This window comes from Erythrolamprus reginae, chromosome 6, assembly GCF_031021105.1.
Source record: "Erythrolamprus reginae isolate rEryReg1 chromosome 6, rEryReg1.hap1, whole genome shotgun sequence".
Classification (NCBI taxonomy): domain Eukaryota; kingdom Metazoa; phylum Chordata; class Lepidosauria; order Squamata; family Dipsadidae; genus Erythrolamprus; species Erythrolamprus reginae.
In genome coordinates, this window is record NC_091955.1 from 15,880,556 (window position 1) to 15,907,140 (window position 26,585).

Sequence of the window (26,585 nt, forward strand, 5' to 3'; positions counted from 1 at the left end):
CTTTCTTTCCTTCTCTCTCTCTATCTCTCCCCCTCTTGCTGGCGGGCGGCGGGCGGGCGAGCGGGGGCATCAGCGAGGAGCCGGAGTTTCCCCTTTGTGTGGGCGGCGGGGAAACCCCGATCTTCGTCTGCTCGCTGCTGTTGCGCTGCCGAGCAGATCAGCTGCTGGGCGGCCGCAGCAGCAGCGAGCAGACAAAGATCGGGGTTTCCCCGCCGCCCACGCAAAGGGGAAAGCCCGATTCGGCTCCTTGCTGATGCCGCCGAGCAGATCAGCTGCTGGGCGGCCGCAGCAGCAGCGAGCAGACGAAGATCGGGGTTTCCCCGCCGCCCACGCAAAGGGGAAAGCCCGATTCGGCTCCTCGCTGCTGCCGCCGAGCAGATCAGCTTCTGGGCGGCCGCAGCAGCAGCGAGCAGACGAAGATCAGGGTTTCCCCGCCGCCAACGCAAACTCCACCATCTGCGCATGCGCGGCCATGGAAAAAGGGTGCGCATGCGCAGATGGTGTTTTTACTTCTGCAACCCTACATCGCGAAAAATCGATTATCGCGAGGGGTCTTGGAACGGAACCCTCGGGATAATCGAGGGATCACTGTATATCATATCATCATATCAAAACTACCATATAATGAAGAGCCTTTTTACTGAATATTACTTGAAAGAAAAATCACATTTCTTAGTTATTACTTTGGTTCTCTTGGCATATAGTATCTTGGCTTCTTTTATGATTTTCTGCCATCATGTTATCATTTTCTGTGATTTCAAGAGAGAGAAATAGAGATAAAGAAGGGGAGGGAGGGAGAGAGAGAGGGAACATTCATTTGCCTTCTTTTTTGTCCTTCGCTGTCTGTAGTTCCGTCTTTTCTCAGCCTTTGCAGTAATAAGGTTTTGAACCCATTGATGTCAATAGCCCCTCATTCTGCTACCTCATTTTGCACATGCATTCTTCTCTTCATACTTCATGGTGTCCCCCTGAAGTCTGGCCAATAGCTGGAGGAGCTACTTTTCCATTGAGATGAGCCAAGGATACATTATAACTGATGAAAGTCAGTGTCTTTTCTATATACCAAATAGTGGAGCTGGAGAAAGCATAGTTTATTAGATAGATTCAGTTACAGTGGCAGTAAGCACACCACTGGAAGATTTGAAAGACCAGATTAGGAACAGATACTGTATTTTTTTGGAGTATAAGACACACCTTTTTCCTCCCTAAAAAGCTGAAAATTCAGGATTGTCTTATACTCTCTATGGGGTTTTTTTTTAAGCTTTCCCCCCCCAGTCCTAACTAGGTGCTAACGATCTTCCCAGCTCTTACCTTGCAGGTTCTTTCATTGTTACTCTTCGCAAAAAATGTTTTCCAAGCCCTAAGTCTTTGCAGGGTTTTTTATTGCTCTACTTGCTCTGAATGTTTCTTTCCAGCCCTAACCCAGTGCTAACAATGTTCCCAGGTCTTACCCGCTTGCAAGCTCTTTCATTGTTACTCTTTGCAAAAAATGTTTTCCAAGCCCTAAGTCTTTGTAGTTTTTTTTTCATTGCTCCACTTGCTCCGAATGTTTCTTTCCAGCCCTAACCAGGTGCTAATGATTTTCCCAGATCTTACTGGCTTGCAAGCTCTTTCATTGTCACTCTCTGTGAATAAGGTTTTTTTAAAGCGCTAACCAGGGGATAAAAGAATATGCTGAAGCTGACCAGACCAAGGATGCTAGCCAGGTGAATATCTGGTAGCAGATTCTTTTCCCTATTTTACTCTCCCAAAACTAAGGTGCATCTTATACTCCAAAAATACGGTAATTATGGGGGGAAATTTCTCTGTGGTTGCTAAGAGTTGACACCTACTTGATGTCCATTTTTAAATGAGGAAATAGCTTTCCCTTCTAATATCCCGTCTTCCTCAATTTCACTGAAGGCCCAATTTTCAGAGTGCAACATGGTAAACAAAGTATGGTAAACGGATAAGACGGAGTGGCTGTGGGTTTTGCCTCCCAAGGACAATCCCATCTGTCCGTCCATTACCCTGGGGGGGGGGGAACTATTGACCCCCTCAGAGAGGGTCCGCAACTTGGGCATCCTCCTTGATCCACAGCTCACATTAGAGAACCATCTTTCAGCTGTGGCGAGGGGGGCGTTTGCCCAGGTTCGCCTGGTGCACCAGTTGCGGCCCTATCTGGACCGGGACTCATTGCTCACAGTCACTCATGCCCTCATCACCTTGAGGTTCGACTACTGCAATGCTCTCTACATGGGGCTACCTTTGAAAAGTGTTCGGAAACTCCAGATCGTGCAGAATGCAGCTGCGAGAGCAGTCATGGGCTTACCTAGGTATGCCCATGTTTCACCATCACTCCGCAGTCTGCATTGGCTGCCGATCAATTTCCGGTCACAATTCAAAGTGTTGGTTATGACCTTTAAAGCCCTTCATGGCACTGGACCAGAATATCTCCGGGACCGCCTCCTGCCGCACGAATCCCAGCGACCGATTAGGTCCCACAGAGTGGGCCTTCTCCGGGTCCCGTCAACTAAACAATGTCGGTTGGCGGGCCCCAGGGGAAGAGCCTTCTCTGTGGTGGCACCGGCCCTCTGGAACCAACTCCCCCCAGAGATTAGAACTGCCCTTACTCTTCCTGCCTTCCGTAAACTCCTTAAAACCCACCTTTGCCGTCAGGCATGGGGGAATTGAAACACCTCCCCCGGGCTTGTTCAGTTTTATACATGGTATGCTTGTGTGTGTGTCTGTTAGTATATGGGGTTCTTTTAAATCTTTAAATATTTTAAAGTTATTGAATTATTTATGATTTGTTATATCTTGTTGTGAGCCGCCCCGAGTCTTCGGAGAGGGGCGGCATACAAATCTAAATAATAAATAAAAAAATAAATAAAAAAATGTGAAAGAAATAGGAAGTGTGGCCAATCAGCTTTATTCAATCTGTTGTATTTTTCTCTTCCTCTTGCAGCTGTCAAACTTCTTCAGGGAGCTGATTACAAAAAAGACCAAACATTCTTTCTCAGCCAGATTTCTCAAGAAGCTTTGCAGAAAACCATTTTTCCTCTTGGAGACTTAACAAAAGACTTTGTGAAGAAGATAGCTGCAGAACACCAGCTTTATCATGTGTTGAAAAAAAAAGAGGCATGGTAACATTTCCTACTCAAAGGATTCAATCACTATGTGGTGGTGGGGGCACAATCATAGATTAGAACAGTGTTTTTTTCAATCTTGCACATCCATTTCCCTCTTCATGCTTCATATCTTGGTCCATATGTGGAAGAGCTGCTGTTCCATTAAAATGTGAGGCCTACAACAACACTACCCCCCAGCCAACAATCACCCAAGTTTGAAAAACCTTGGTTTAGATGCCTTTGCAATCTGGGAATGACCAAGAGTTGTTCTTTTCATTGATCATATTTCTAGATAAAATTACCAATTGTGCCATTTTAGTGTTTTGATTGTTTCTAATTCAGACATTAGTTCTGCCATCTTTCATTGCAGGTGAAAGTAGGATAATCTGCTGCTGTGCACATATTTTTCTTTGAACCATCAGCATTTCCTTTTGTTCATTTTTCTTAAAGTTCATTTTCTTTAAGATTATTTGTGCATCTGGCATGTTTCTAGATAGGTGGATTTGTAGGTGGGAATCGCTCGAGATAATATATTGTTATTTGAACTTTCAAAATATCTAAAGGGTGACTATCAATTGTGTTTTATTTTAGAGCATGGGCCTCTGTTTTGTTGGTAAAAGGGATTTTTCAGAATTCCTTCTGGAGGTGAGAAATTACTGATTCACAATTTTTATGAACACATGTACATTTTATTTTATCATTCCTTTCAAAGTTACTACTTTTAATGTGATTTAAATTGAGATGATGTTTTCCCCCCCTTGTAGTATCTGCAACCACGTCCAGGAAATTTTAACTCTAATCTGACTTATACAAAGCTTCAAATTCATAAATAGGCTCTAGTTTGTCTACTGTAAAATGCAGGGAAAGGTTTCCTGGTTCCTATCAAACCAGGATATTTGCTATACTGTACCTCTGCTGTCACATTAAACAATAGAAATAAATATGATGATGGATGTACATATGATGGATGTAAATACTAAATAGAAGAACCAAACTTCAGTCAATTGGGCCATTAATAATATGTTTAGAATATTTAAGTTTCTTATAGTGCAATACAGAAAAACATTGGGATTATAACAGCTCTTTGACCATTTTTATTATTACTCTCAATTAATTTTTGGAAAAACAATGTAATAGTTTTAATTATTTAATATCTAACATGAGATGTGAAACTATTTTGCAGCGATACCATGGAAGACAGAAAAACATTGGATTCAGAATGTAAAACAATAGATGTTCCTTCCAATGGTAGGTGTTAAAACAATATGTCATACGGTATCTTCTGACATAATTATTCTGTTGTGACTTTACAGAAAGATACAAAAATCAATCTAAGTCCACTTGAAGGTAAGAGAAACAGCTTGACAGATCCATGACATGGATCCTACATGGCATCGGACCAGAATACCTACCGCCTTCTGCCACATAAATCCCAGCGGCCAATTAGGTCCCACAGAGTTGGCCTTCTCCAGGTCCTGTCGACTAAACAATGACGTCTGGCGGGACCTAGGGGTAGAGCCTTCTCTGTGGTGGCCCTGGCCCTCGAATCAACCTCCCCCCTGGAGATTCAAATTGCCCCCACCCTCCTTGCCTTCTGCAAGATGTTAAAGACGCATTTATGCCACCAGGCATGGGGGGACTAATCCTCTTTCCCCCCCCTCCCCCATCTCTCTGACCCTAGCATTTGAGAATGGTGTGATTGTGTAGAATTGAATGTTTTTTAGTAATAATGGGTTTTTAAATTAGTTTTAATATTGGATTTGTATCGTATTGTATTTTGTTGCTGTTGTGAGCCGCTCCAAGTCCTTGGAGATAATAAATTATTATTATTATTATTATTATTATTATTATTATTATTATTATTATTTATGATGATGATGACAGGGTAGTTTCTTCCAGGGTGTCCTTTTCTGCACCCAGGACATCCCATTACATCTATTATTTACTTGTTTGTTTGTTTGATTGATTTTTATGCCGCCCTTCTCCTTAGACTCAGGGCAGCTTACAACATGTTAGCAATAGCACTTTTTAACAGAGCCAGCATATTGCCCCCACAATCCGGGTCCTCGTTTTACCCACTTCGGAAGGATGGAAGGCCAAGTCAACCTTGAGTCGGTGATGAGATTTGAACCGCTGATCTACAGTCAGCTTCAGTGGCCTGCAGTACAGCACTCTACCTGCTGCACCACCCCAGCTCACTTATTGATCAGCTTGCAAATTCTTACATCACTATCTGCCAGAAACACAAAGAAAATGTCCGTTAGTCCCTGACTTAAAACAGTTCATTTAGTGCATGTTAAAAGTTACAACGACACTGGAGAAAGTGACCTATGACTGTTTTTCACACTTTATGACTGTTGCAGCTTCCCCATGGTGACATGATCAAAATTTAGATGCTTGGCAACTGACTCACATTTAGGAAAGTTGCAGTATTCCGGGGTCATGTGATCACCTTTTGCAACCTTTTGACAAGCAAGGTCAATGGGAAAGCCATATTAACTTTACAAACAATTCACTTAAATATGGCAAGAAAAATTGTAAAATGGGGCATAGTTCCCTCTAAGCTGAGCAGTGAGCCATCGCTCACTTAAAAATCATCATCAACTCAGAGTTTTCCAAACCTGCCCAGAAGCCGAGAGGGAAAGTGTGAGAGGGAAGGAGAGAGAGAGGAAGAGAGGAAGAGAGAGAAACAGATAGAAAAAAGAGAGGAAGGAAAAGAGAAAGAAAAAGAATGGGAGGAAGGAAGAAAGAAAGAAAATCAAAATCTAGTTTGAAACTAGCTCAACTATTTAAGTGGCATTTTGATATTGATAGAGTTGCCCTATTATGAGCTCACTGTTATAGACACATAGTACAGTATTTTATTTTGAAATTCTCTGAGTCAAAACAGGGTGGGTTTTTTATTTGTTTGTTTGTTTATTTGTTTATTTATTTATTATTTCTGTGCCGCCCAGTTCCGAAGGGACTGCCGCTCAGACACTATACTTTTCCGTCCACCCCAAAAAAAAATTAGAGGGAACACTGAAATGGGGCAAAATTCAACAAATTTCTCAATTAACAACATAAATTTTGGACTCAATTACGGTCATAAGTTGAGTATCATGTTTAAAATCCCTAATGAAAATAACCAAAGATAATTTTATTTCTTATCATTACTTTTGCTTATGGTTAAAGCTAATGTTTTAACCAAGCCATTTGCTATATGTAGACACTTCCTGCATTGAAATTTTTTTAGGATATAAGTTCAAAAGAAGCTGACTTGCTAACAAATATCTTTCCTATTATAAATGCTATTAACATAGGTTCCACACCAATTAGTAACGCGTTCATTCGATTAATATGAATAAATAAAGAGATGTTCCTATCCTGTGAATATCTGTTAAGCAGAGTCAATCCAGTAAACTGAAAGTTCATGAAACCAATGCCTGTTTGAGGCAATATGGTACAATAATTTGAAGGGTTGCTGAATAATAATTTGGTTCCTGTAGGAAAAAAAATGAATCCCAGGTATGTTTGTTTATTAAATTTATATGCCACCCATCTCACTAACCATTATAAATGTTACAATAGTAATGTATGATGTACTATTGCAATTTCAGATTTTCACCTCCTGACTGAAGAAAAAATTGATTTTGACCTTTCACTATCTCCCACAAGGTAAAATTAGCATTAAAATCAAGGTGCATTAAGAATGGAGAGAAGTATGTGGACCTGACTTAATTTCTCTCCGTTATAGTGGAAATGAAGATGAAGTTTTTATTGGACCAGTGGGCCATAAAGAAAAATGCATTGCTGTGCGCCTTGAATCCCACGGAGAAAGTCAAATTCGATCACATGCACATGACCTCCCTTGGAGCCCTCCTGCAGGAGATAAATGTGTGGAAATATTTAAAGAAGCTCACTTGCTAGCTCTGCAGCTTAAAAATGGAAACAAAATAGAAAAAAATAATACTATTCGTCTGAAGGAGGAAAAGACAGCGATTGTTGAAAAGTTTGTGAAAGAATCAAAGTCAAAACTGAAAATCTTTGAAAAAGGAATAGGGGCAGATAAAATTCCAACAAACACTAGAAGAGAGACATACTGTCTTTGGGAAAGCCCAAGCAAACAACTTCAGAAGGGTTTACGGCAACCTGTCGCAATAATGGACAGCCCACGTTCTCCCCAAGTGTCTCTAAATGCCCCAAGTCCTGCTAAAACAGACAAGTTACCTAAAATGGACACTGTATCCTCACCCCAAGCAAAGAATAACACAAGCCTTAAAAAAAGCAAATTTCAGACTGTAAAAGCATCACCTGCACTTAGAAATAACAACTACTTAGTAGCAGGCGAGGTAAAGGTTTTTATTTTGTATTATACCCAAGCTTTCAGTTGTGTCATGATATTACAATCTAATTCTAAGTAGAATAGAATTTTTCTGTCTACTTGGTATGTAAATCTGTGAGTTTGTTGATATTTTATGTTTCTGTTTTTGAGAAAGCATGTAGCTCTGTGCTCCTGATTTTTAAGGTTATTGTTTGAATCTGAAACATTTGTGTATTTCCTGGATTGGTCAGAATGTTAGTTGAAAGTGATGAGTATTGGTAGATATAGATTGAGGCTAGGATAATTTATTAAGACATGGTGTAGAGTTTGCTTAGGCGGGAGGTGATGGCCTACTAGGTGACCTACAAGATCCCTTTCAACTCTCTTAATCTAAGAATCTTATTGCTTATTTAAGTGCCTAATGTTTAAGAGCCGTGGTAGCATAGTGGATAGAATGCAGTACTGCAGGCTACTTCAGCTGACTGCCGGCTGCCAGCAGTTCAACAGTTTGAGTCTCACCTGCTCAAGGTTGACTCAGCTTTCCATCATTCTGAGATTGGGAAGGGGCAATATGCTGACACTAATCCACTTAGAGAAGGATGTAAAGCACTGTGAAGTGGTATATAAGTCTAATTGTTATTGCTAATGGTGTTACTGCAAAAATGCATTTAGCCTGACATTTGAATTAGAAACTTTGAACAGGAGGGGAGAGCAAAACTTTAAAGATGCCAAGTAAGAGAGTTACATGAGAGAACCTGAGGCTTTTGAAGATGGTTTATCAGTTGTTTCCCCAATTTCTTGAAATATGGTTAGTTCTGCTTTGACATAAATAGACCTTCAAAGGTTCTAGTTCAAACCTTTTTGGTGTGCCTGGTTATGAAACATGACTATGAACTGGTATGCCATTTTGAATGAGTCAGCAGCGGAAAGGAGCTTTGTCTTCATAAGAAGAGACATTGCAAAGCAGAAGACCTGCCTTTTAAATTCAAAGTCATTCCAAAGTCTGACCAGGTCACACCGTTATCTTAAGACTTAAATGAATGTTTTAATTCATGCTGATTCATTGTGAAGTATTCAGTATTACTTGAGAAAAATGCTTTTCAATATACTGTACTCTACACTTCCAACTGTATTTCAGACAGTTGTATACTTTGGAGAGTAGGGAGAGCGTAAATGAATTGGATTTCATAATATTGGAATGTTTAATACAGTGGAACCCCGACATAAGAGCTGCTCTACTTAAGAGCAACTCGAGATAAGAGCTGGGAGGGGAGAGATATTTTTGTTCTACTTACAAGCCCAAATTCGAGATACAAGCGCCAAGGAGCTGTCTCCTGAAGCCAAACGCTAACTTCCGCGTTTGGCTTCAGGAGACAGCTGCGAAGCGGCGCGCGTGTTTTAAAAGGTTGCAGCCGGCCTGGGGGGCTCGGGGGGGGTGCTTGCAGCTTTCTTTCTTGCTCTTTTTCTTTCTCTCTTTTACCTTCCCTTCCTCTATTTCTTCTTTTCTTTCTCCTTCCCACCTTCTTCCCTCCCTCCCTCCTTTCACTCATTCCTCTCTTACTCTCCCCTTTCATAAGTTTCCTTGCTTCCTTCCTCTGTTCCTGTCCCTTCCCCCTTTCTTTCTTTCTTTCTTTCTTTCTTTCTTTCTTTCTTGCTCTTTTTCTTTCTCTCTTTTACCTTCCCTTCCTCTATTTCTTCTTTTCTTTCTCCTTCCCACCTTCTTCCCTCCCTCCCTCCTTTCACTCATTCCTCTCTTACTCTCCCCTTTCATAAGTTTCCTTGCTTCCTTCCTCTGTTCCTGTCCCTTCCCCCTTTCTTTCTTTCTTGCTCTTTTTCTTTCTCTCTTTTACCTTCCCTTCCTCTATTTCTTCTTTTCTTTCTCCTTCCCACCTTCTTCCCTCCCTCCCTCCCTTCACTCATTCCTCTCTTACTCTCCCCTTTCATAAGTTTCCTTGCTTCCTTCCCCTGTTCCTGTCCCTTCCCTCTTTCCTTCCTTCCTTCCCACCCTCCGTCCATTTATTCACCCATTCCTCTCTTGATCGCTTAAAGCCGGTCCCTGGTGCAAAAAGGGTTGGGGACCTCTGTCCTACAGGATTGGGTGGCAGAGAAGTTGAACATATGTAAATTTAAAAGTTTAAGAAAGTTTACAAGTTAAGTGAAAGAAACTTCATTATTCATTTATATGTACATGTACATTTCTTCATTAAAAACATGTCTTTCTGCATAATTTAGACTAACTTTGTGAGTTTTTTGAGGGCTGGAACCAATTAAAATTATTTACATTAATTCCTATGGGGAAAAGTCGTTCGAGATAAGAGCTGCTCGACTTAAGAGCCCAGGTCCGGAACGAATTAAACTCGTATCTCGAGGTACCACTGTATTTGCATTCTAATAACATATCACTTGATCCCCTTAACTAATAGCCTGATTATAGTTTGATGGCAAAACTATTCAAGATAGTTTTCATTTAATAGAAATAACATGAGATTTTTGTATTCTGATATTTATTTGTTTTACAAATATTCCAAATCCAAATCTTGCAGCCCCAGCAAGGAAAATTGCCTAGTTCTTCCAACAAGATTTCCTCGAACAGTATGGGATCATCTGAAGATTTGCTCTCTGACAAATCAAGCGTAGCTTCAGATGCAGGAGAATTGTCATTTTCTACCAGTTCATCCATGCCAAGCAAGAGAACTCTCCCTACTCCCAGCAAGGTGAATACTTTTTAATCAATCCGTTTGGATGTTCAAATACATGTCATTTCAGTATTTTATCTGAAAGTACTTTTTCCATGATTTAAACTTTTAACATAACAAGTTAATTAAAAAATACATTTTAACTAGTGTATCTTTGAGAACTGTTTTGATTTTCTCCCATGTAATGTATCAAGATGAGAAAATTGATACAGAAATGTAATTTGCGAAGAAGCAAGTTCTGTCTAATTTGACCTTATTTTTTATACTAAACAGAAGAAAATCCATATGCTATTAATGAAGCAGTACCCAATCTTTCTGCCTCTGTGGACCACCATTGTGGGAAAGGAGGGGCATGGTTTTGCACATGCATTACTTGCCTGGTCTGGTTCCCAAGGGACCCGGCACTGGGTCACAGACCAAAGGTTAGGGACCTCTACTATAATGGAATGGAAGAGATAGCCATGTACTTACAATTGCAGTTATTCAGGTAGAGAGATGCAATTTGATGAGAAAAAAAATTCAAAGCATAATGGCCAGAATAATATACCTGATTGTATTTTTTTAGCATACAGCCAAATAATTTATCATTGTCTTTACAGTTGGAAATGAAAACGAGACAACCGAAACCTACTAATGTTCATAGGGGAAGAAATACTTCATCTTCCTCCTCTATTTCCAGCATAAATTCAAGTTTCAATTCAAGTCTGTCAATTTCTCCTAAAAGTGGAAGTGGTAATTATTCAGTTGTAGTTTGATTCTAGTGCATAGCATGGAATGGGAACTGTGACTTAATGAAAACATGTTCAAGTAGTCAGAGTTGAACACTGAGTGGGGAAGGGGAAGGCAGGAGCCACAGCTATTCATAGAAGACAAAACTGCATTAAACTACAATGACAGCGATGCTTCTCTTGAGTAAATTCTTCAACAGCACAAGCATCTTAGCAGCATTTTAAAAGTGTGAAATTTAATAGCAAATGCTTTTAAATATGTTAAAACTGATTGTAAATGTATCAGAACATAAAAGACAAGTACAATAAATTACAGTGGTACACCTACTTAAGAACCTAATTTATTCTGTGACCAGGTTCTTAAGTAGAAACGTTTGTAAGTAGAAGAAATTTTTCCCATAGGAATCAATGTAAAAGAAATAAAAGCTCGGAATTTGGGTGGGAGGAGGAGGAGGAAGAAGAGGAGGAGGACAGTCGCTGCCAAAGGAAGAAGGTGAGGTGAGGGGAATAAAAAAAATCCCAACTTTAAGGCTTAAAAAAACCCAGAAGGACTCTGAGGCGGCGAGGAGGAGCACGTGCCTCCCATAAACCCGGTGCAAAGCTGCCTCCCATACACTGCACCAGAGAGAAAAAACCAGGGGGCATGGCAGGAAGCTGGCCAGGTCTTCGTGCCGCTCTCAAGTTTCCTGGGAAATTTTTCCGGCCTTGGGTTTTAAGTAGAAAATGGTTCTTAAGAAGAGGCAAAAAAATCTTAAACACCCGGTTCTTATCTAGAAAAGTTCTTAAGTAGAGGCGTTCTTAAGTAGAGGTACCAGTGTACTGCTCTATCAAATAAATATCTCTAAGAATTATACAGATCTGAGTCTGAATTGCTCCTATCTGGTTTGATTCATGGGTAATGATGTCTTTAAAATGTGTTGATTAATATTCTAATTAAGTAAGAACAATGACTTGTATGTTCATAGCAAGACAAAGCTAGGTTCAGATGCTATTTTAAGACATAAATAAACTTGGTGACCCAGATGGATAATACGTGTGAAATAAAGGAAGTAATCTTATTTTCTCATATGGCTTCAGATTCCTTTGTGACAATAGCATCCTCCTGGATTGCTCCAGTGGTTGGGGTGAAGGGTATTGGGGTACAGTAACTCTAGTCCAGCCAAAGTGATCACTTATAAAATAATATATGTCTGGGGACATATGGAATGCTGTTATCTATTTTTCATTTTTGCATGCAGCATCATGACAAATATCTGCTAGTAGGGATACAGTTTGCACAAGGAGCGCACATTGTTTTTGTGATTTTATATACAGTGGTACCCCTACCTAAGAACGCCTCTATTTACGAACTTTTCTAGATAAGAACTGGGTGTTCAGGATTTTTTTGCCTCTTCTCAAGAACTATTTTCCACTTACAAACCCGAGCCTTCGAAACTGTAACCGGAAAAGGCAGGGAGAAGCCTCCATGGGACCTCTCTAGGAATTGCCTGGGAGGGAACAGGGCCGGGAAAGGTGGAGAGAAGCCTCCGTGGGGCCTCTCTAGGAATCAACTGGGAGGAATCAGGGCCAGAAAAGGTGGGGAGAAACCTCCATGGGGCCTCTAGGAATCTCCTAGGAGGAAACGGCCTCCACCCTCCCTGTGGTTTCCCCAATTGCACACATTATTTGCTTTTACATTGATTCCTATGGGAAAAATTACTTCTTCTTACAAACTTTTCTACTTAAGAACCTGGTCACGGAACGAATTAAGTTCGTAAGTAGAGGTACCACTGTACAAACATGTTTTTTGCTATCCGGAATATAAGGTTATTGTAATGGACTGGTGCCTATTTTTGTGATATTAAAAAAAAAGCTTGATTACAATTATGATAATGCAGTCTGTACTGTCTTATTTCCTAGTCAGAACAAGGCACTCTTCTGTAACAAGCAAGATTTCCATAGTTAAACGTATAAGAGGATTTTCAGTGAATGCTGCCCACTCTGATGCATCTGGAAAACAACCCACAACCAAATGTGCTAAAGGAAATCCTGTGAATATACCCAAATATAAAGCTACCCTGAAATCTGAGAGTGCAGGCAGTAATCTGCAGAAAAGTTTAGATTCTGGTCTTCAGAAAGTATTATCAAAAAACATATCAGGAAATGCAAGTACAAGTTCAAATTTCAAACTTAACTCTAAAGCAGCAGCTCCAAACCTAAAGCGAGGTAAGGAAATTAATCTTAATGCATTAAATTATGCTAACTTTTGGAGAATGTTGATTCTGCGCTTAACATGCCATTGTACACGCTGGCAAAAAAAGAGATTAGAATTACATTAAGCAATTGAATATGTATCGAAGAAAATTAATGTGAACACTTCAACTGTATTTTCTGCTTAATTTTTTTTTCTTCAGAAAATGAAGTCGCCAGAATATTGCAATCAAATCCAGTATTATCCGGTAGCAATATTAAAAGGTAAATTTCTAAATGATGATAGCTACTGGTTTCCACTTCAATTGTTAGTCTTCATTGAACTGTTCTATAACATAGGTGGAACCAACTCCCCCCCAGAGATTAGAATAGCCCCTACCCTTCTTGCCTTTCGTAAGCTTCTTAAAACCCACCTCTGTCGTCAGGCATGGGGGAACTGAGATATTCTTTCCCCCTAGGCTTCTACAATTTATGTATGGTATGTTTGTATGTATGATTGGTTTTAAAATAAGGGTTTTTAGCTGTTTTAGTATTGGATTGTCGCATGTTGTTTTTACCACTGTTGTTAGCCGCCCCGAGTCTATGGAGAGGGGCGGCATACAAATCCAATAAATAAATAATAAATAGGTGAACTTTCATAGAATCCAAATTGTTTAATTTCCTGTGAAAACAAATGAAGACACTGTCAAGCTATCCTGCAGTGTTATAATATCCATATATTTAGATAATTTCCATGCTTGCAATTTGCAGAGAGAACTGTAAGCTTGTCAGAAATTTCAGAGGATGGTAATAAATGGGCTAGGCAATTGGCAAGCTTTAGGTTTGCCTGTTAAATAATTGTTAAGCTTAATTATAAAGTACAGGTGACTTGGAACCCTACAAAATACAGGTGGTCCTTGCTGACCGACCCTTTGTGCTGCAACCATTCAAACTTACAATGTTGCTAAACAAGAGTTACTTAGTCCTCATAGTTGTGGCCATCACAGCATCTCCATGATTGTGATCTGGATGCTCAGCAAATGGCTCATGATTACAATGTCACAGTATCCCATGATCACTGATCACCATTTGTGACTTTCCTGCCAGTTTCTAACAGGCAAACAAGGCAGGAAGAGTTTGCAAGTGGCAAGCATGGGATACTGTGACTGCATGGGATTTGCCCATCTGGAAATGCTGGAACTGCCTTCACAAGTTGACGTGGTGGTCACAGGACATAATACCTTACAACTGCATCATTTATTGTTGTAATTCCCAGTCCGAATCACTATCAATAAAACAAGGACTGTCTATGTCTTTTGAAACCATTGTGAGAAGTTATCCTTCTAATACTTGGACGTAACATGAATAAGCTACCAAAAATAAGGACTCTTAGTTGAAATTTTAGGGTTCTAAATTTGTTATGTTTTCTTAATTTCTGTAGCAATGCTCCATTTTCCACACCTGTCAAACAATTAGAAAGAAATGTATTAAAATCCTGCTCTGCTGCGAAGCAGACTCCTGACAGAAGGAATTCTATATTGCCTATCTATGTTGGTTGAAGTATCTCAGGAATTTCAACACTGACCCCCAAATCAGTGCCCAGGAAAATGTCATCCCCTAATTGTTTAGCTCTTCGACAAGTCTCCAGTGTATCTTTTAAAAAGACTGCGGGAATTAGGTATGTCTTCTGCCATTTTTCCTTATCCTTGCAATTATTGTTTATTAATATACCCTTGGCGTATCTCTGATTTCAGAAAATGTGAATATTATTTATTTATCAAATTTATAGACAGTCAGTTTGATCTGTTGATTAAAGGACTAGATTAGAAAATTAGACCATGAGTTCTGATCCTGTCTTGCCTATAAAAGCCAGTCATCCTCTCTCAGCCCAATTCACCTCATAGGGTTGTTGTGGAGAAAATAGAACAAGAAAAATGTGTTGAATGTGTTTGCTATCTTATTTGTATTAAGGTGGAAAATAAATAAGTTATAAAGTTGGTTATCTACGCCCAAGGGGATTCTGGCTCAAATCTTGACTTGAATGTTGAGTGCAAGTTTAGTTCTTCTAGAGAAAACTACAAGGTTTCAGCATGGAATTCTCTGTACCAATAAAGGAGAATATTTGTAGGTCAGGGTTGAAATGAAGGGTCCTTGGTGCTTTTTTGAGCTTGTCTGTTTTTGTGCAGATATTTCGTTGCCCTATCTAGGTAACATCATCAGTGGTCATAAAGAGTGCTGTTTGCTCAGTTTATATTCTGGTGTCTTGCCTATCTCTGTGGGTGCAATTGGTCTTTGGCAGGGGTAGGCAAAGTTGGCTCTTCTACGACTTGTGGACTTCAACTCCCAGAATTCCTGAACCAATCATGTCAACTCAGGAATTCTGGGAGTTGAAGTCCACAAGTCATAGAGCCAACTTTGCCTACCCCTGGTCTTAGGGATTCTTTGGTTGGGCTCTTTACCAATTCTTGTTCTGGAAAAAAAGAAAAGGAAAAGAAACACATCCCAGAAAAAGTGCAGGGTTTTCTATGACATGCCATCCATCAACTGAATGCATTGGAATTATTCAGCTTATCAATTATTATACACTGTGATGTATTACAATACAGAGTTATGATTTCTATTGCTTGTGACTGATGATGTACAAATGATGTAACTATTTATTTACCACAACAATGTATTTCTACGAGAAGCTGTCTTTTTACTGTACAGTATTATAAAGAAAATATGAATTTTCTTTATAATACTGTTTTAAGGATTTTGCAAAAGATACATTACCTATTGAAACAAAAATCTTACTGTATCTTAACTATTTTAGTGTAAGTTTTAAGGACAGTCAATTTCTCATGTAATTTTGTTTTCCTGTGAGATTGAGGTAAAGAAATAATTGCAAATACTGAATAGAAATACAGTGATCTCTCGGTTAGCGCGGGGGTTACGTTCCAAGACCTCCCGCGCTAACCGATTTCCGCGTTATACTGGATGCGGAAGTAAAAACCACCATCTGCGCATGTGCGCCATTTTTTTCATGGCTGCACATGCGCAGATGGTGGAGTTTGCGTGTGGGCGGCGGGGAAGACCAAGGGAAGGTTCCTTCAGCCGCCCAACAGCTGATCTGCTCCGCAGCGCGGAAGCAGCGAGGAGCCGAAGATGGGGTAAAGGCAAAGGGGAAACCCCATCTTCGGCTCCTCGCTGCCGCCGCGCTGCGGAGCGGATCAGGTGTTGGGCGGCTGAAGGAACCTTCCCTTGGTCTTCCTGCCGCCCAGGCAAAGGGGAAACTCCAAGATCGCTTGCCGCTTGCCGCTTTGCAGCTTGGAGCCTTGCTTCGCCTCCTTCGCTGCAATAGGCAAGTGGCAAGCGGCAAGCGATCTTGAGAAAGAGAGAGAAAGGAGGGCGACTTGCCAGTCCACGCCCCCCTGGATGAACAGCCTCGCATGGCCCCAGCGCCGGGCTCCGCTGTTGCCTCCGCCCCCATTCGGCTCTGCAGCTGAGAGGCCTTCCCGGCAGAGCCCTCCCCAACAGCTCCCGCTGCCAGCGCAAAAAAGAAAAGAAAAAGAAATCCCCAAAAGAGGCAGGCACAAAGCGGGGGCACAAGGGGAGCTGCCCGGCAGAGGTTGCTTTTTTTCTTCTCGTGGGCAAGTGGAGGGGGGGAGAGAGAAGGGAGGAAGAGAGTGTGAGAGAGGAGGAAAGAGAGAGAGAAATGATAGAAAAAAGGGGAGAAAAAAGAGAAATGAGAAAATGATTGAAGCATAGTGACAGGAAAGAAAGAGAAAGAGACAGAGAAGTGACTCTTGGTGATGACGTATGACGTCATCGGGTGGGAAAAACCGTGGTATAGCAAAAAAAACCGTGGAGTATTTTTTAATTAATATTTTTTGAAAAACCGCGTTCTAGCGTTTCGCACTAATCGAGACCGTGCTAATCGAGGGATCACTGTACAGTGATACCTTGTCTTACGAACTTAATTGGTTCTGGGAGGAGGTTCGTAAGGTGAAAGGTTTGTAAGACGAAACAATGTTTCCCATAGGAATCAATGGAAAACCGATTAATGCACGCAAGCCCAAAATTTACCCCTTTTTCAAGCCAAAGCGCATGTTTTTGCGCTGATGGGATTCCCCTGAAGCTCCCCTCCATGAGAAATCCCACCTGTGGACTTCTGCGTTTTTGTGATGCTGTAGAGAAATCCCAGGTGGGGAATCCCAGGATCGCAAAAACGGACGCTTTGCTTGCAACGGAAGTACGGAGGTAAGGCATCCCAGCGGCGGTGGCGGGTTCATAAGGTGAAAAAAGTTCGTAAGAAGAGGCAAAAAAATTCCGAACCACGGAATTACTAAAAAGGGGGAAACAGGAGAAGTAATTCTAGCTAAGGAGGTAAGTTTATCTGTCATGTCAAAATACAAACCACGTATTTTAATAAAAATTAATGTTGCAACTGCTGCTTGTTAAAAGAATTTGAAAGATGCTATCACCTCCTAGTGTACTTATTATGGCAATATTTTATACTAGGAAGGCTTTTACGGTATTTCAAAAATGAAGGGTTTTATTGGTTTTGCTTTTAAATGTGCTTTGCAGATCCATCTCTCCTGAAAATATTATAAATGCAATTCTTTCAAATGTTGGTTACAGTAATAGTCCAACAGTGCCTGCCATCAATACTTTGACATACCGTAAATATTCTTGTTAAGAGTGTCAGTTTTTAGCAAAGGTGGGTTGGGAACTTATTTACACTGATGGCTTAAGGGGACATTTGAATTAGATCACACAAGCTCTAAAATTAAAGGTTGTTTGAAGCGGCAGAATATCAAATATTTAGGTATTGTATTTTGGGAGGTGGGAGTACAAGATATGTATCTGACATTCTGCATTGTTGATAGTATTAAAACACTTTTTTTAGGACTTGTTGATAGAATTTGAAACAGAGAAAACACCAGTTGCCACCCAGGAATGTGAAAACAAACCTCTCATTGATCTTAACACTCCTGAAATAACTAAACCCTCTCCTTTGAAACCTACAGGGCAGGTAAGGTTATTTTTATCTCACCCTCAATACTGTTTGTAAGTGTGTGTTGATGATAAAGTTTAATTGCGTATATTTTACATTTAGAGGCATTCAACTATATATTTTAAGCTTTGTCCAATCTGATGTTATATATATTTCATGTAATATTAGAAAATTTAACCTCAAACTTCTGCCAAAAGCTGGCATTAATAAGCTATACAGTAGAACCCCGACTTACGAGACTAATTGGTTCCGGAAGGAGGCTCGTAAGTCAGAACGCTCGTATGACGAAACATTGTTTACCATAGGAAACAATGTAAAGTCAATTAATCCGTGCAACAACAACAAAAACCGTTGCCGCCGAACGCGGAAGTTAGCGTTCAGAGACAGCTGCAAAGCGGTGCACGTGTTTTAAAACGTCAGAGCCGGCCTGGGGGGCTCGGGGGGAAGCCCCCTAGCCCCCCAGGCTGGCTGCCACGTTTTAAAACACGCGCGCCGCTTTGCAGCTGTCTTCTGAAGCCGGAACGCGGAAGTTAGCGTTCCGGCTTCAGAAGACAGCTGCAAAGCGGCGCGCGTGTTTTAAAACGTCAGAGCCGGCCTGGGGGGCTCGGGGGCTTCCCCCCGAGCCCCCCAGGCCGGCTCTGACATTTTAAAACACGCGCGCCACTTCGCAGCTGTCTTCTGAAGCCGGAACGCTAACTTCCGCGTTCGGTTTCAGAAGACAGCTGCAAAGCGGCACGCGTGTTTTAAAACGTCAGAGCCGGCCTGGGGGGCTCGGGGGGAAGCCCCCGAGCCCCCCAGGCTGGCTGCCACGTTTTAAAACACGCGCGCCGCTTTGCAGCTGTCTTCTGAAGCCGGAACGCGGAAGTTAGTGTTCCGGCTTCAGAAGACAGCTGCGAAGCGGCGCGTGTTTTAAAACGTCAGAGCCGGCCTGGAACGCTGCGCTAAACAGTAAAAAAGCCGTTTGGCTACGGGGTGGATTCTCCCTTCTTAACCGGGCAGTTGAAGCTTCTTTCTGTTTAGCGCTCGAACGCTGCGCTAAACAGTAAAAAAGCTGTTTGGCTACGGGGTGGATTCTCCCTTCTTAACCGGGAAGTTGCAGCTTCTTTCTGTTTAGCGCAGCGTTCGAGCGCTGAACAGAAAGAAGCTGCAACTGCCCGGTTAAGAAGGGAGAATCCACCCCGTAGCCAAACGGCTTTTTTTACTGTTTAGCGCTAGAACGCTGCGCTAAACAGTAAAAAAGCCGTTTGGCTACGGGGTGGATTCTCCCTTCTTAACCGGGCAGTTGCAGCTTCTTTCTGTTTAGCGCTCGAACGCTGCGCTAAACAGTAAAAAAGCTGTTTGGCTACGGGGTGGATTCTCCCTTCTTAACCGGGAAGTTGCAGCTTCTTTCTGTTTAGCGCAGCGTTCGAGCGCTAAACAGAAAGAAGCTGCAACTGCCCGGTTAAGAAGGGAGAATCCACCCCGTAGCCAAACGGCTTTTTTTACTGTTTAGCACTAGAACGCTGCGCTAAACAGTAAAAAAGCCGTTTGGCTACGGGGTGGATTCTCCCTTCTTAACTGGGCAGTTGCAGCTTCTTTCTGTTTAGCGCTCGAACGCTGCGCTAAACAGTAAAAAAGCTGTTTGGCTACGGGGTGGATTCTCCCTTCTTAACCGGGCAGTTGCAGCTTCTTTCTGTTTAGCGCAGCGTTGGAGCGCTAAACAGAAAGAAGCTGCAACTGCCCGGTTAAGAAGGGAGAATCCACCCCGTAGCCAAACGGCTTTTTTTACTGTTTAGCGCTAGAACGCTGCGCTAAACAGTAAAAAAGCCGTTTGGCTACGGGGTGGATTCTCCCTTCTTAACCGGGCAGTTGCAGCTTCTTTCTGTTTAGCGCTCGAACGCTGCGCTAAACAGTAAAAAAGCTGTTTGGCTACGGGGTGGATTCTCCCTTCTTAACCGGGCAGTTGCAGCTTCTTTCTGTTTAGCGCTGCGTTCGAGCGCTAAACAGAAAGAAGCTGCAACTGCCCGGTTAAGAAGGGAGAATCCACCCCGTAGCCAAACGGCTTTTTTACTATTTAGCGCAGCGTTCTAGCGCTAAACAGTAAAAAAGCCGTTTGGCTACGGGGTGGATTCTCCCTTCTTAACCGGGCAGTTGCCGATTTTTTGCTGTTTAGCGCTCCAACGCTGCGCTAAACAGAAAGAAGCTGCAACTGCCCGGTTAAGAAGGGAGAATCCACCCCGTAGCCAAACGGCTTTTTTACTGTTTAGCGCAGCGTTCTAGCGCTAAACAGTAAAAAAGCCGTTTGGCTACGGGGTGGATTCTCCCTTCTTAACCGGGCAGTTGCCGATTTTTTGCTGTTTAGCGCTCCAACGCTGCGCTAAACAGAAAGAAGCTGCAACTGCCCGGTTAAGAAGGGAGAATCCACCCCGTAGCCAAACGGCTTTTTTACTGTTTAGCGCAGCGAACGCGGAAGTTAGCGTTCCGGCTTCAGGAGACAGCTGCAAAGCGGCGCGCGTGTTTTAAAACGTCACAGCCGGCCTGGGGGGCTCGGGGGGAAAATAGAAAATAGATGGACTTTTTTACATTATAAGCAATTTTGGTTGTAATAAATGTATTTCCTGGTAAAAATATTTGTTTCAAAATTGTACAAAGTAAATTGTAGATGTTTGTCAAATATGTTGAAATAAAGTTAAGCATTTTAAATATTGATTCCACTCTTTCATAATTACTGCAAAATATTCAGAGTCTCTGAAGACAATCACAATTCAATATCTGTAAGAATGGCAAATTCTTAAATGCAGAACTATTTACGGCAGGACAGAATGTGTGTCTGACTTTTCCTTTATAGTCAACAACTACGTGTGCAAAAAGGAATGAGTTCTCCAAAATTTTATTTTATTCATTAATTTGAATAATTCAATAGAAAACTGCAGTATACTGTCCCAAACTACCTTCAACCGTGTTTCAGTTTTTAAAATTATATTCACCTGTCTGGCTAAAAAATGTAGTTAGCAGCAACTGGCTGCTGCTAACTGGGCGTTAGACCCAAACCTTCCATTTCTAACTGGCTTGTCAAGGCAATTCATGTTAGAAAAGTAGTTTGCCTCATAAAATTCCTTATAGCATGAATAATACAAAAATGTTGAAACAAAACAACCATCACATTTCTTTATCTTATTGCAACAACTCAGATGTAGGTGAAGTTTTGTCCTATAACATAAAATCGGAGTTGCATATTTTGTTCTCATCATCAAAAGGAAAGAAATGATAACATAAAATACTATTAAGTCATTTCTCTGTTTTTTTTGAAGTATTTTTTTTGTTTTAGAGCAATTTTGGTAGCCAATCTCTGCTGTGTTTGACCCATTTCCCCCCCCCCCCTTCACAACAACGGAGAAATTGGACGAGAGATTACAGAACAGTAAGCAGGCACACAATAGGAAAAATACTACTGCCTAGTGTACTTCTGCCTCTCAGCTCTGGAATCAATGCATTGCAGTGTATATTCTCAACGCTCTTGTGATCCCTTCCTCTCCACATTTTCCACTCTGCATTGTGTGTGTGTGTGTGTTACCTACTTCTTCCAACAGGATTTATTCAAATAGTATGGGATGATCTGAAGATTTGCTCTCTGACAAATCAAGCATAGCTTCAGATGCAGGAGAATTGTCATTTTCTACCAGTTCAGACTGTTATGCTGCTTTCTCACACCTGTCAGTGATATCAGGGTAGCTGCCCAGCAAAATCAGATTTCCCATTTCACTGCATGGCCTCTGTTCTGTCGGGCTCTCTGGTAGAATCCTCCCAAAAATTCACAGGTACAAATTTCAGACACACACACGTTTGAAAATTCAAAAGAATGTTCTTTATAATGAAAATTCACTTAAACTAAGTCTTCTTTTGGTATAGCAAAGAGCACTAGTCTCCAAACAAACTGGTAATTTATACAAGTCCCTTATCAGTCCTGTGATACTTAGCTTGCAGCTGTGAGGCAATTCAAAGTCCTTCTTTCACAAAGTGAAACGCACTTTGCTCTGGTTTAGTTTCAAAGCAGGGAAAAATCAGCACACAAAAAGTCAAAGTCAGTAACGCAGTCATGAACCACAATGATCAGATAATCCTCCACAATGGCCAAACCCAGAGGCTGCTCTTTATAGCAGCCTCACTAATGACCACAGCCCCACCCAACCACAGGTGGCCTCATTTTCTTTGATAATAATCTGTTTTTGTTGCCTATGCATCGCCCTCCGCATGCGTGGCTGTATCATTAACTCTTGTTCTGAATCCAAGGAGGAGCTAGATAATTGATCTCCTGAGCTGTCTGCCATACTCTCCTCCCTGTCACTCATGTCTTCTTGGTCAGAGGAGCCTTTATCATCAGATTCCACCAGGGCAAAACAGGCCTGCAGCATGTGGATGTCTCCCCCACATCCACAGTCCTTGGGGCAGGAGCTGGGCCAAAGCTAACCACAACAGCCTCCCATAATTTTTTCATATGGATTCATTAAAACATGTTGAGCTCGGAAGAGATTTTGAAATGTGTTGGGCACAGTGGAAAAGGCTAGCAGGAAAGACGGAGAGACTAACTGATGGCCAGGTGAGAGTGGCTGTAGAGGACAAGGACCCTAGGTCACACCTGCACCAACTTCAGGCAGTTATAAAGCATCAGGCCGAACCCATTTCTGGTGAAAGGGATGAAAAATCATTAGGTAACAAGGGAAAAAAGGATACACGGCACCTTTACATTAAGGCTAACTGCAAATGAGGAAAAGTCTTAATTCTTATCCAGTGTTTTATCACATTTTAAGAAAGGTCAGGTGACCTGTCTTTACACAAGTTCCTTAAGATGGTTATCCAAGAATATGGGAATCATAACTAACAGAAGATAGTGTAGTCTTAAGAATAAAAAAACCCCAACCTCTTTATGATAGTCCTTTTCAAACTTGGCAACTTGATGTGTGGATTTCAATTCCTAGAATACTTCAGCCTACATGCTATCTAGGGAAATTCTGGGATTTGGAATTGCTATGCAGGGAAAATAATAGTTCATAAAAGTATGGAACTTGCCTTGGTGTAAAATAGAATATAATAGAATGGAAATAATGGGGATGGAATGGAAGGGACCTTGAAGATGTTCTAATCCAGCCCTCTATTGAAGCAGGATACCCCCTATACCTGGGAGTTCCAACCTTGGCAATTTTTAAGGCCTGTGGACTTCAACTCCCAGAGCTGGCTGAGGAACTCAACGAAGTCAACGAAGCAGTGGAAGTGATGTGCCGGTGCCTGGAGGCTGTTGGGGCCTGGATGGGTGTCAACAAACTCAAACTCAACCCAGACAAGACGGAGTGGCTGTGGGTATTGCCTCCCAAGGACAATTCCATCTGCCCATCGGTCAGTAGTTCCACCCTGGGGGGGGGGAACTACTGACCCCCTCAGAGAGGGTTCGCAACTTGGGCGTCCTCCTCGATCCACAGCTGACATTGGAACATCATCTTTCGGCTGTGACGAGGCGGCCGTTTGCCCGGGTTTGCCTAGTGCACCAGTTGCGGTTCTATTTGGACAGGGAGTCATTGCTCACAGTCGCTCATGCCCTCATCACCTCGAGGTTCGATTACTGCAACGCTCTCTACATGGGGCTACCTTTGAAAAGTGTTCGGAAACTTCAGATCGTGCAGAACGCAGCCGCAACAGCCATCGTGAGGCTTCCAAGATTCGCCCACGTTTCTTCAACACTCTGGCTTGCATTGGCTGCCGCTCACTTTCCGGTCACAATTCAAAGTGTCCTTTAAAGCCCTACATGGCATTGGACCAGATTACCTCTGGAACTGCCTGCTACCACACGAATCTCAGCAACCGATAAGGTCCCACAGTGTTGGCCTTCTCCGGGTCCCGTTGACTAAACAATGTTGTTTGGCGGGCCCCAGGGGAAGAGCCTTCTCTGTGGCGGCCCCGGCCCTCTGGAACCAACTCCCCCGGGAGATTAGAACTGCCCCCCTTCCCTCCCTGTCTTTCGTAAACTATTCAAGTCTCACTTACACCACCAGGCATGGGGGAGTTGAGATATTCCTTCCCCCTAGGCCATTACAATTTATGCATGGTATGTTTGTGTGTATGTTTGGTTTTATAATAAGGGTTTTAGTTGTTTTAGTATTGGATTGTTACATGCTGTTTTTATCATTGTTGTTAGCCGTCCCGAGTCTACGGAGAGGAACGGCATACAAATCCAATAAATAAATAAATAAACTCTGGGAGCAGAAGTCCACAAGCCTAAGATGCCATGGTTGGAGACCCCTGCCCTATACTATTTCAGACAAGTGGCTGAGAAAGTCTCTTAGAAACCTCCAGTAATGAAGCACCCACAACAGGGGTCCCAAAACTTTTTACACAGGGGCCAGTTCACCATCCCTCGGACTGTTGGAGGGCCGGACTATAAAATAAACTGAACAAATCCCTATGCACACTCCACATACCTTATTTTAAAGTAAAAAACAAAATGGGATTGTACTTTTTAGAAGGAGGTGGGGAAGAAGTCTGAAATTCATATACTGTATTTTTCAGTGTATAAGACACACCTGTGTATAAGGTGCACCTAGATTTTAGAGGAGGAAAACAAGGAAAAATGTATTCTGAACCAAATGGTGCAATATTATATTATCTAATAAAATACCAGTGTAGCAGAATACTGTACTTTTTACAACCAAGTATGCTGTTTAAAACCATGTACACTTTTTACAAACTTCAAACTTGACAGCTTCAAGACTTATGGACTTCAACTCCTAGAATTCCTCCTTCAATCATGCTACCTCAGGAATGGGAGTTGAAGTCCACAAGCCTTAAACTTGCCAGGTTTGTAGACCCTTGCACTCCTAACTCAGGGGCTCTTCCAACTTGGAAGTTGGTCTCCAAACCTCTCAGGCAGCTTGCTTCAGGCAGGGGAAGCGGTGGCAACTCCTCATATAAAGACTTTTTCCAGCGGCGGCCAGCAGCGGCTTTTCTGAGCGGTCAGCAGTGGCAGTAACAGCTTTCCTATTTTGCAAGCCAGGGAAGGAAAGGTGGGTGCTCTCGATCTCTACATGCGAGACAAACCTACCAAGGGAGAGAGGCACCCACACGACGAAAGATAGAAGCTTGGCTTTCTCCCATGCCGTAAAAGCAGGCATGGGGAAAAGCTGAGCTTCTGTCCTCCATCGCATGGGCACCTCTCTCCCTTGGTAGGTTTGTCTCGCGTGTAGAGATCAAGAGCACCCACCTTTCCTTCCCCACCAAAGAAAGCAGCGTGGCGCTTGCAATGAGAGCCATCTCGGTTGCCCTCCCCATTGGGGGCCTCGCATGCTCAGAAAAGCCGCTGCCGCTGGCCCACACCACTTACACAGAAGGCAGGATCCGAGGAAGCGGCTGTAAGATTGGGAGCCTTGCGCCAAACGTGTGGGAACGAGTTGGCACCTAAGTCTTTGTGGTGAAAGACTGACCTGCAGCCCTAATTAGCCCACAGGTCGCTGGGAGGAATCGCTGCTGAATTCCTTGCTGAATTCAGCATGGATCTTTTTTAATTTGTATGCCTGGGGAAGAGGAGCCTGCAAGGGGGTCCAGGGGTCTCTAATAAGGGATTGCAGAGAGGCGGCTTGCCACCACCGGACTACAGGAAAGCCACTGCTGACCGCAATCTTCGGCCAGGAAAAGATGCAGCCGTGGAGAGAAAAGTGCTTTTGGAGCACAGGATGAAATGGGGTGGGGGCGGGATGTCCCCAAGGCTGCCCGCCAGCAGATCAGCTGTCGGGCGGGAGAAACGGCACCGGCTCTACTGTTTCCCTACACACTTTTTGCAAGAAAGACAGAAAAATGCCCATTATTTGATGATTTTGCCATTCTCCAGCAGCAAGAGCTCTCTGCAGGTGGAGGGTGTTTAGGACAGCAAAAATGGCTGCATTCGGTGTATAAGACGCACCGACATTTCCACACTCTTTTAGGGGGGGTGGAGTACATCTTCTTATACTCCCACAAATACAGTACAGTGATCCCCCGATCATTGCGAGGGTTCCGTTCCAGGACCCCCCGCAACGAGCGGGTTTTAGCGAAGTAGCGCTGCGGAAGTAAAAACACCATCTGCGCATGCGCAGATGGTGTTTTTACTTCCACAGCGCTAGCGAGGAGCCGAAGATTGGGGGCCGCACGGCTGTTTTAAAACGTCGCCGCCGGCATGGGGGGCTTCCTAGCAGCCCCCCAAACCTGGGTTGGGGGTCCGGGGGGTGCTGGCAAGCCGCCCATGCCGGCGGCGACGTTTTAAAACAGCCACGCCGCTTTCCAATGAGTCCCGAAGACAAACGCGGAAGTTTGACGTTTGTCTTCGGGACTCATTGGAAAGCGGCGCGGCTGTTTTAAAACGTCGCCGCCGGCATGGGCGGCTTGCCAGCACCCCCCCGAATCCGGGTGGCCGGGCGAGCAGCGAGCTAACGGCGGGTGGCCGGGCAAAGGGCGTCCGAGCGGCGAAGGGCGGGTGAGCGGGTGCTGGGGAGGGCTTCTCGCCCTCCCGCCAGCAAGAGGGGGAGCGAACGGCGTGGGCGGGCAAAGGGCGGGCGAGCGGCAGCGAGGAGTTTGCGTGGG

General features: G+C 42.9%; 1 protein-coding gene across 1 annotated transcript in view; it reads left to right on the forward strand.

Moving 5' to 3' along the window:
- Positions 1–3,701: 3,701 nt before the first annotated feature.
- Positions 3,702–26,585, forward strand: part of LOC139169335 (G2 and S phase-expressed protein 1-like) — a 61,928-nt gene continuing 39,044 nt past the window's right edge. The window contains 2 exon segments of the mRNA XM_070755334.1: positions 3,702–3,755; positions 4,294–4,358. Coding sequence (XP_070611435.1) covers positions 4,301–4,358 — 58 coding nt within the window. The 5' untranslated portion in view covers positions 3,702–3,755; positions 4,294–4,300.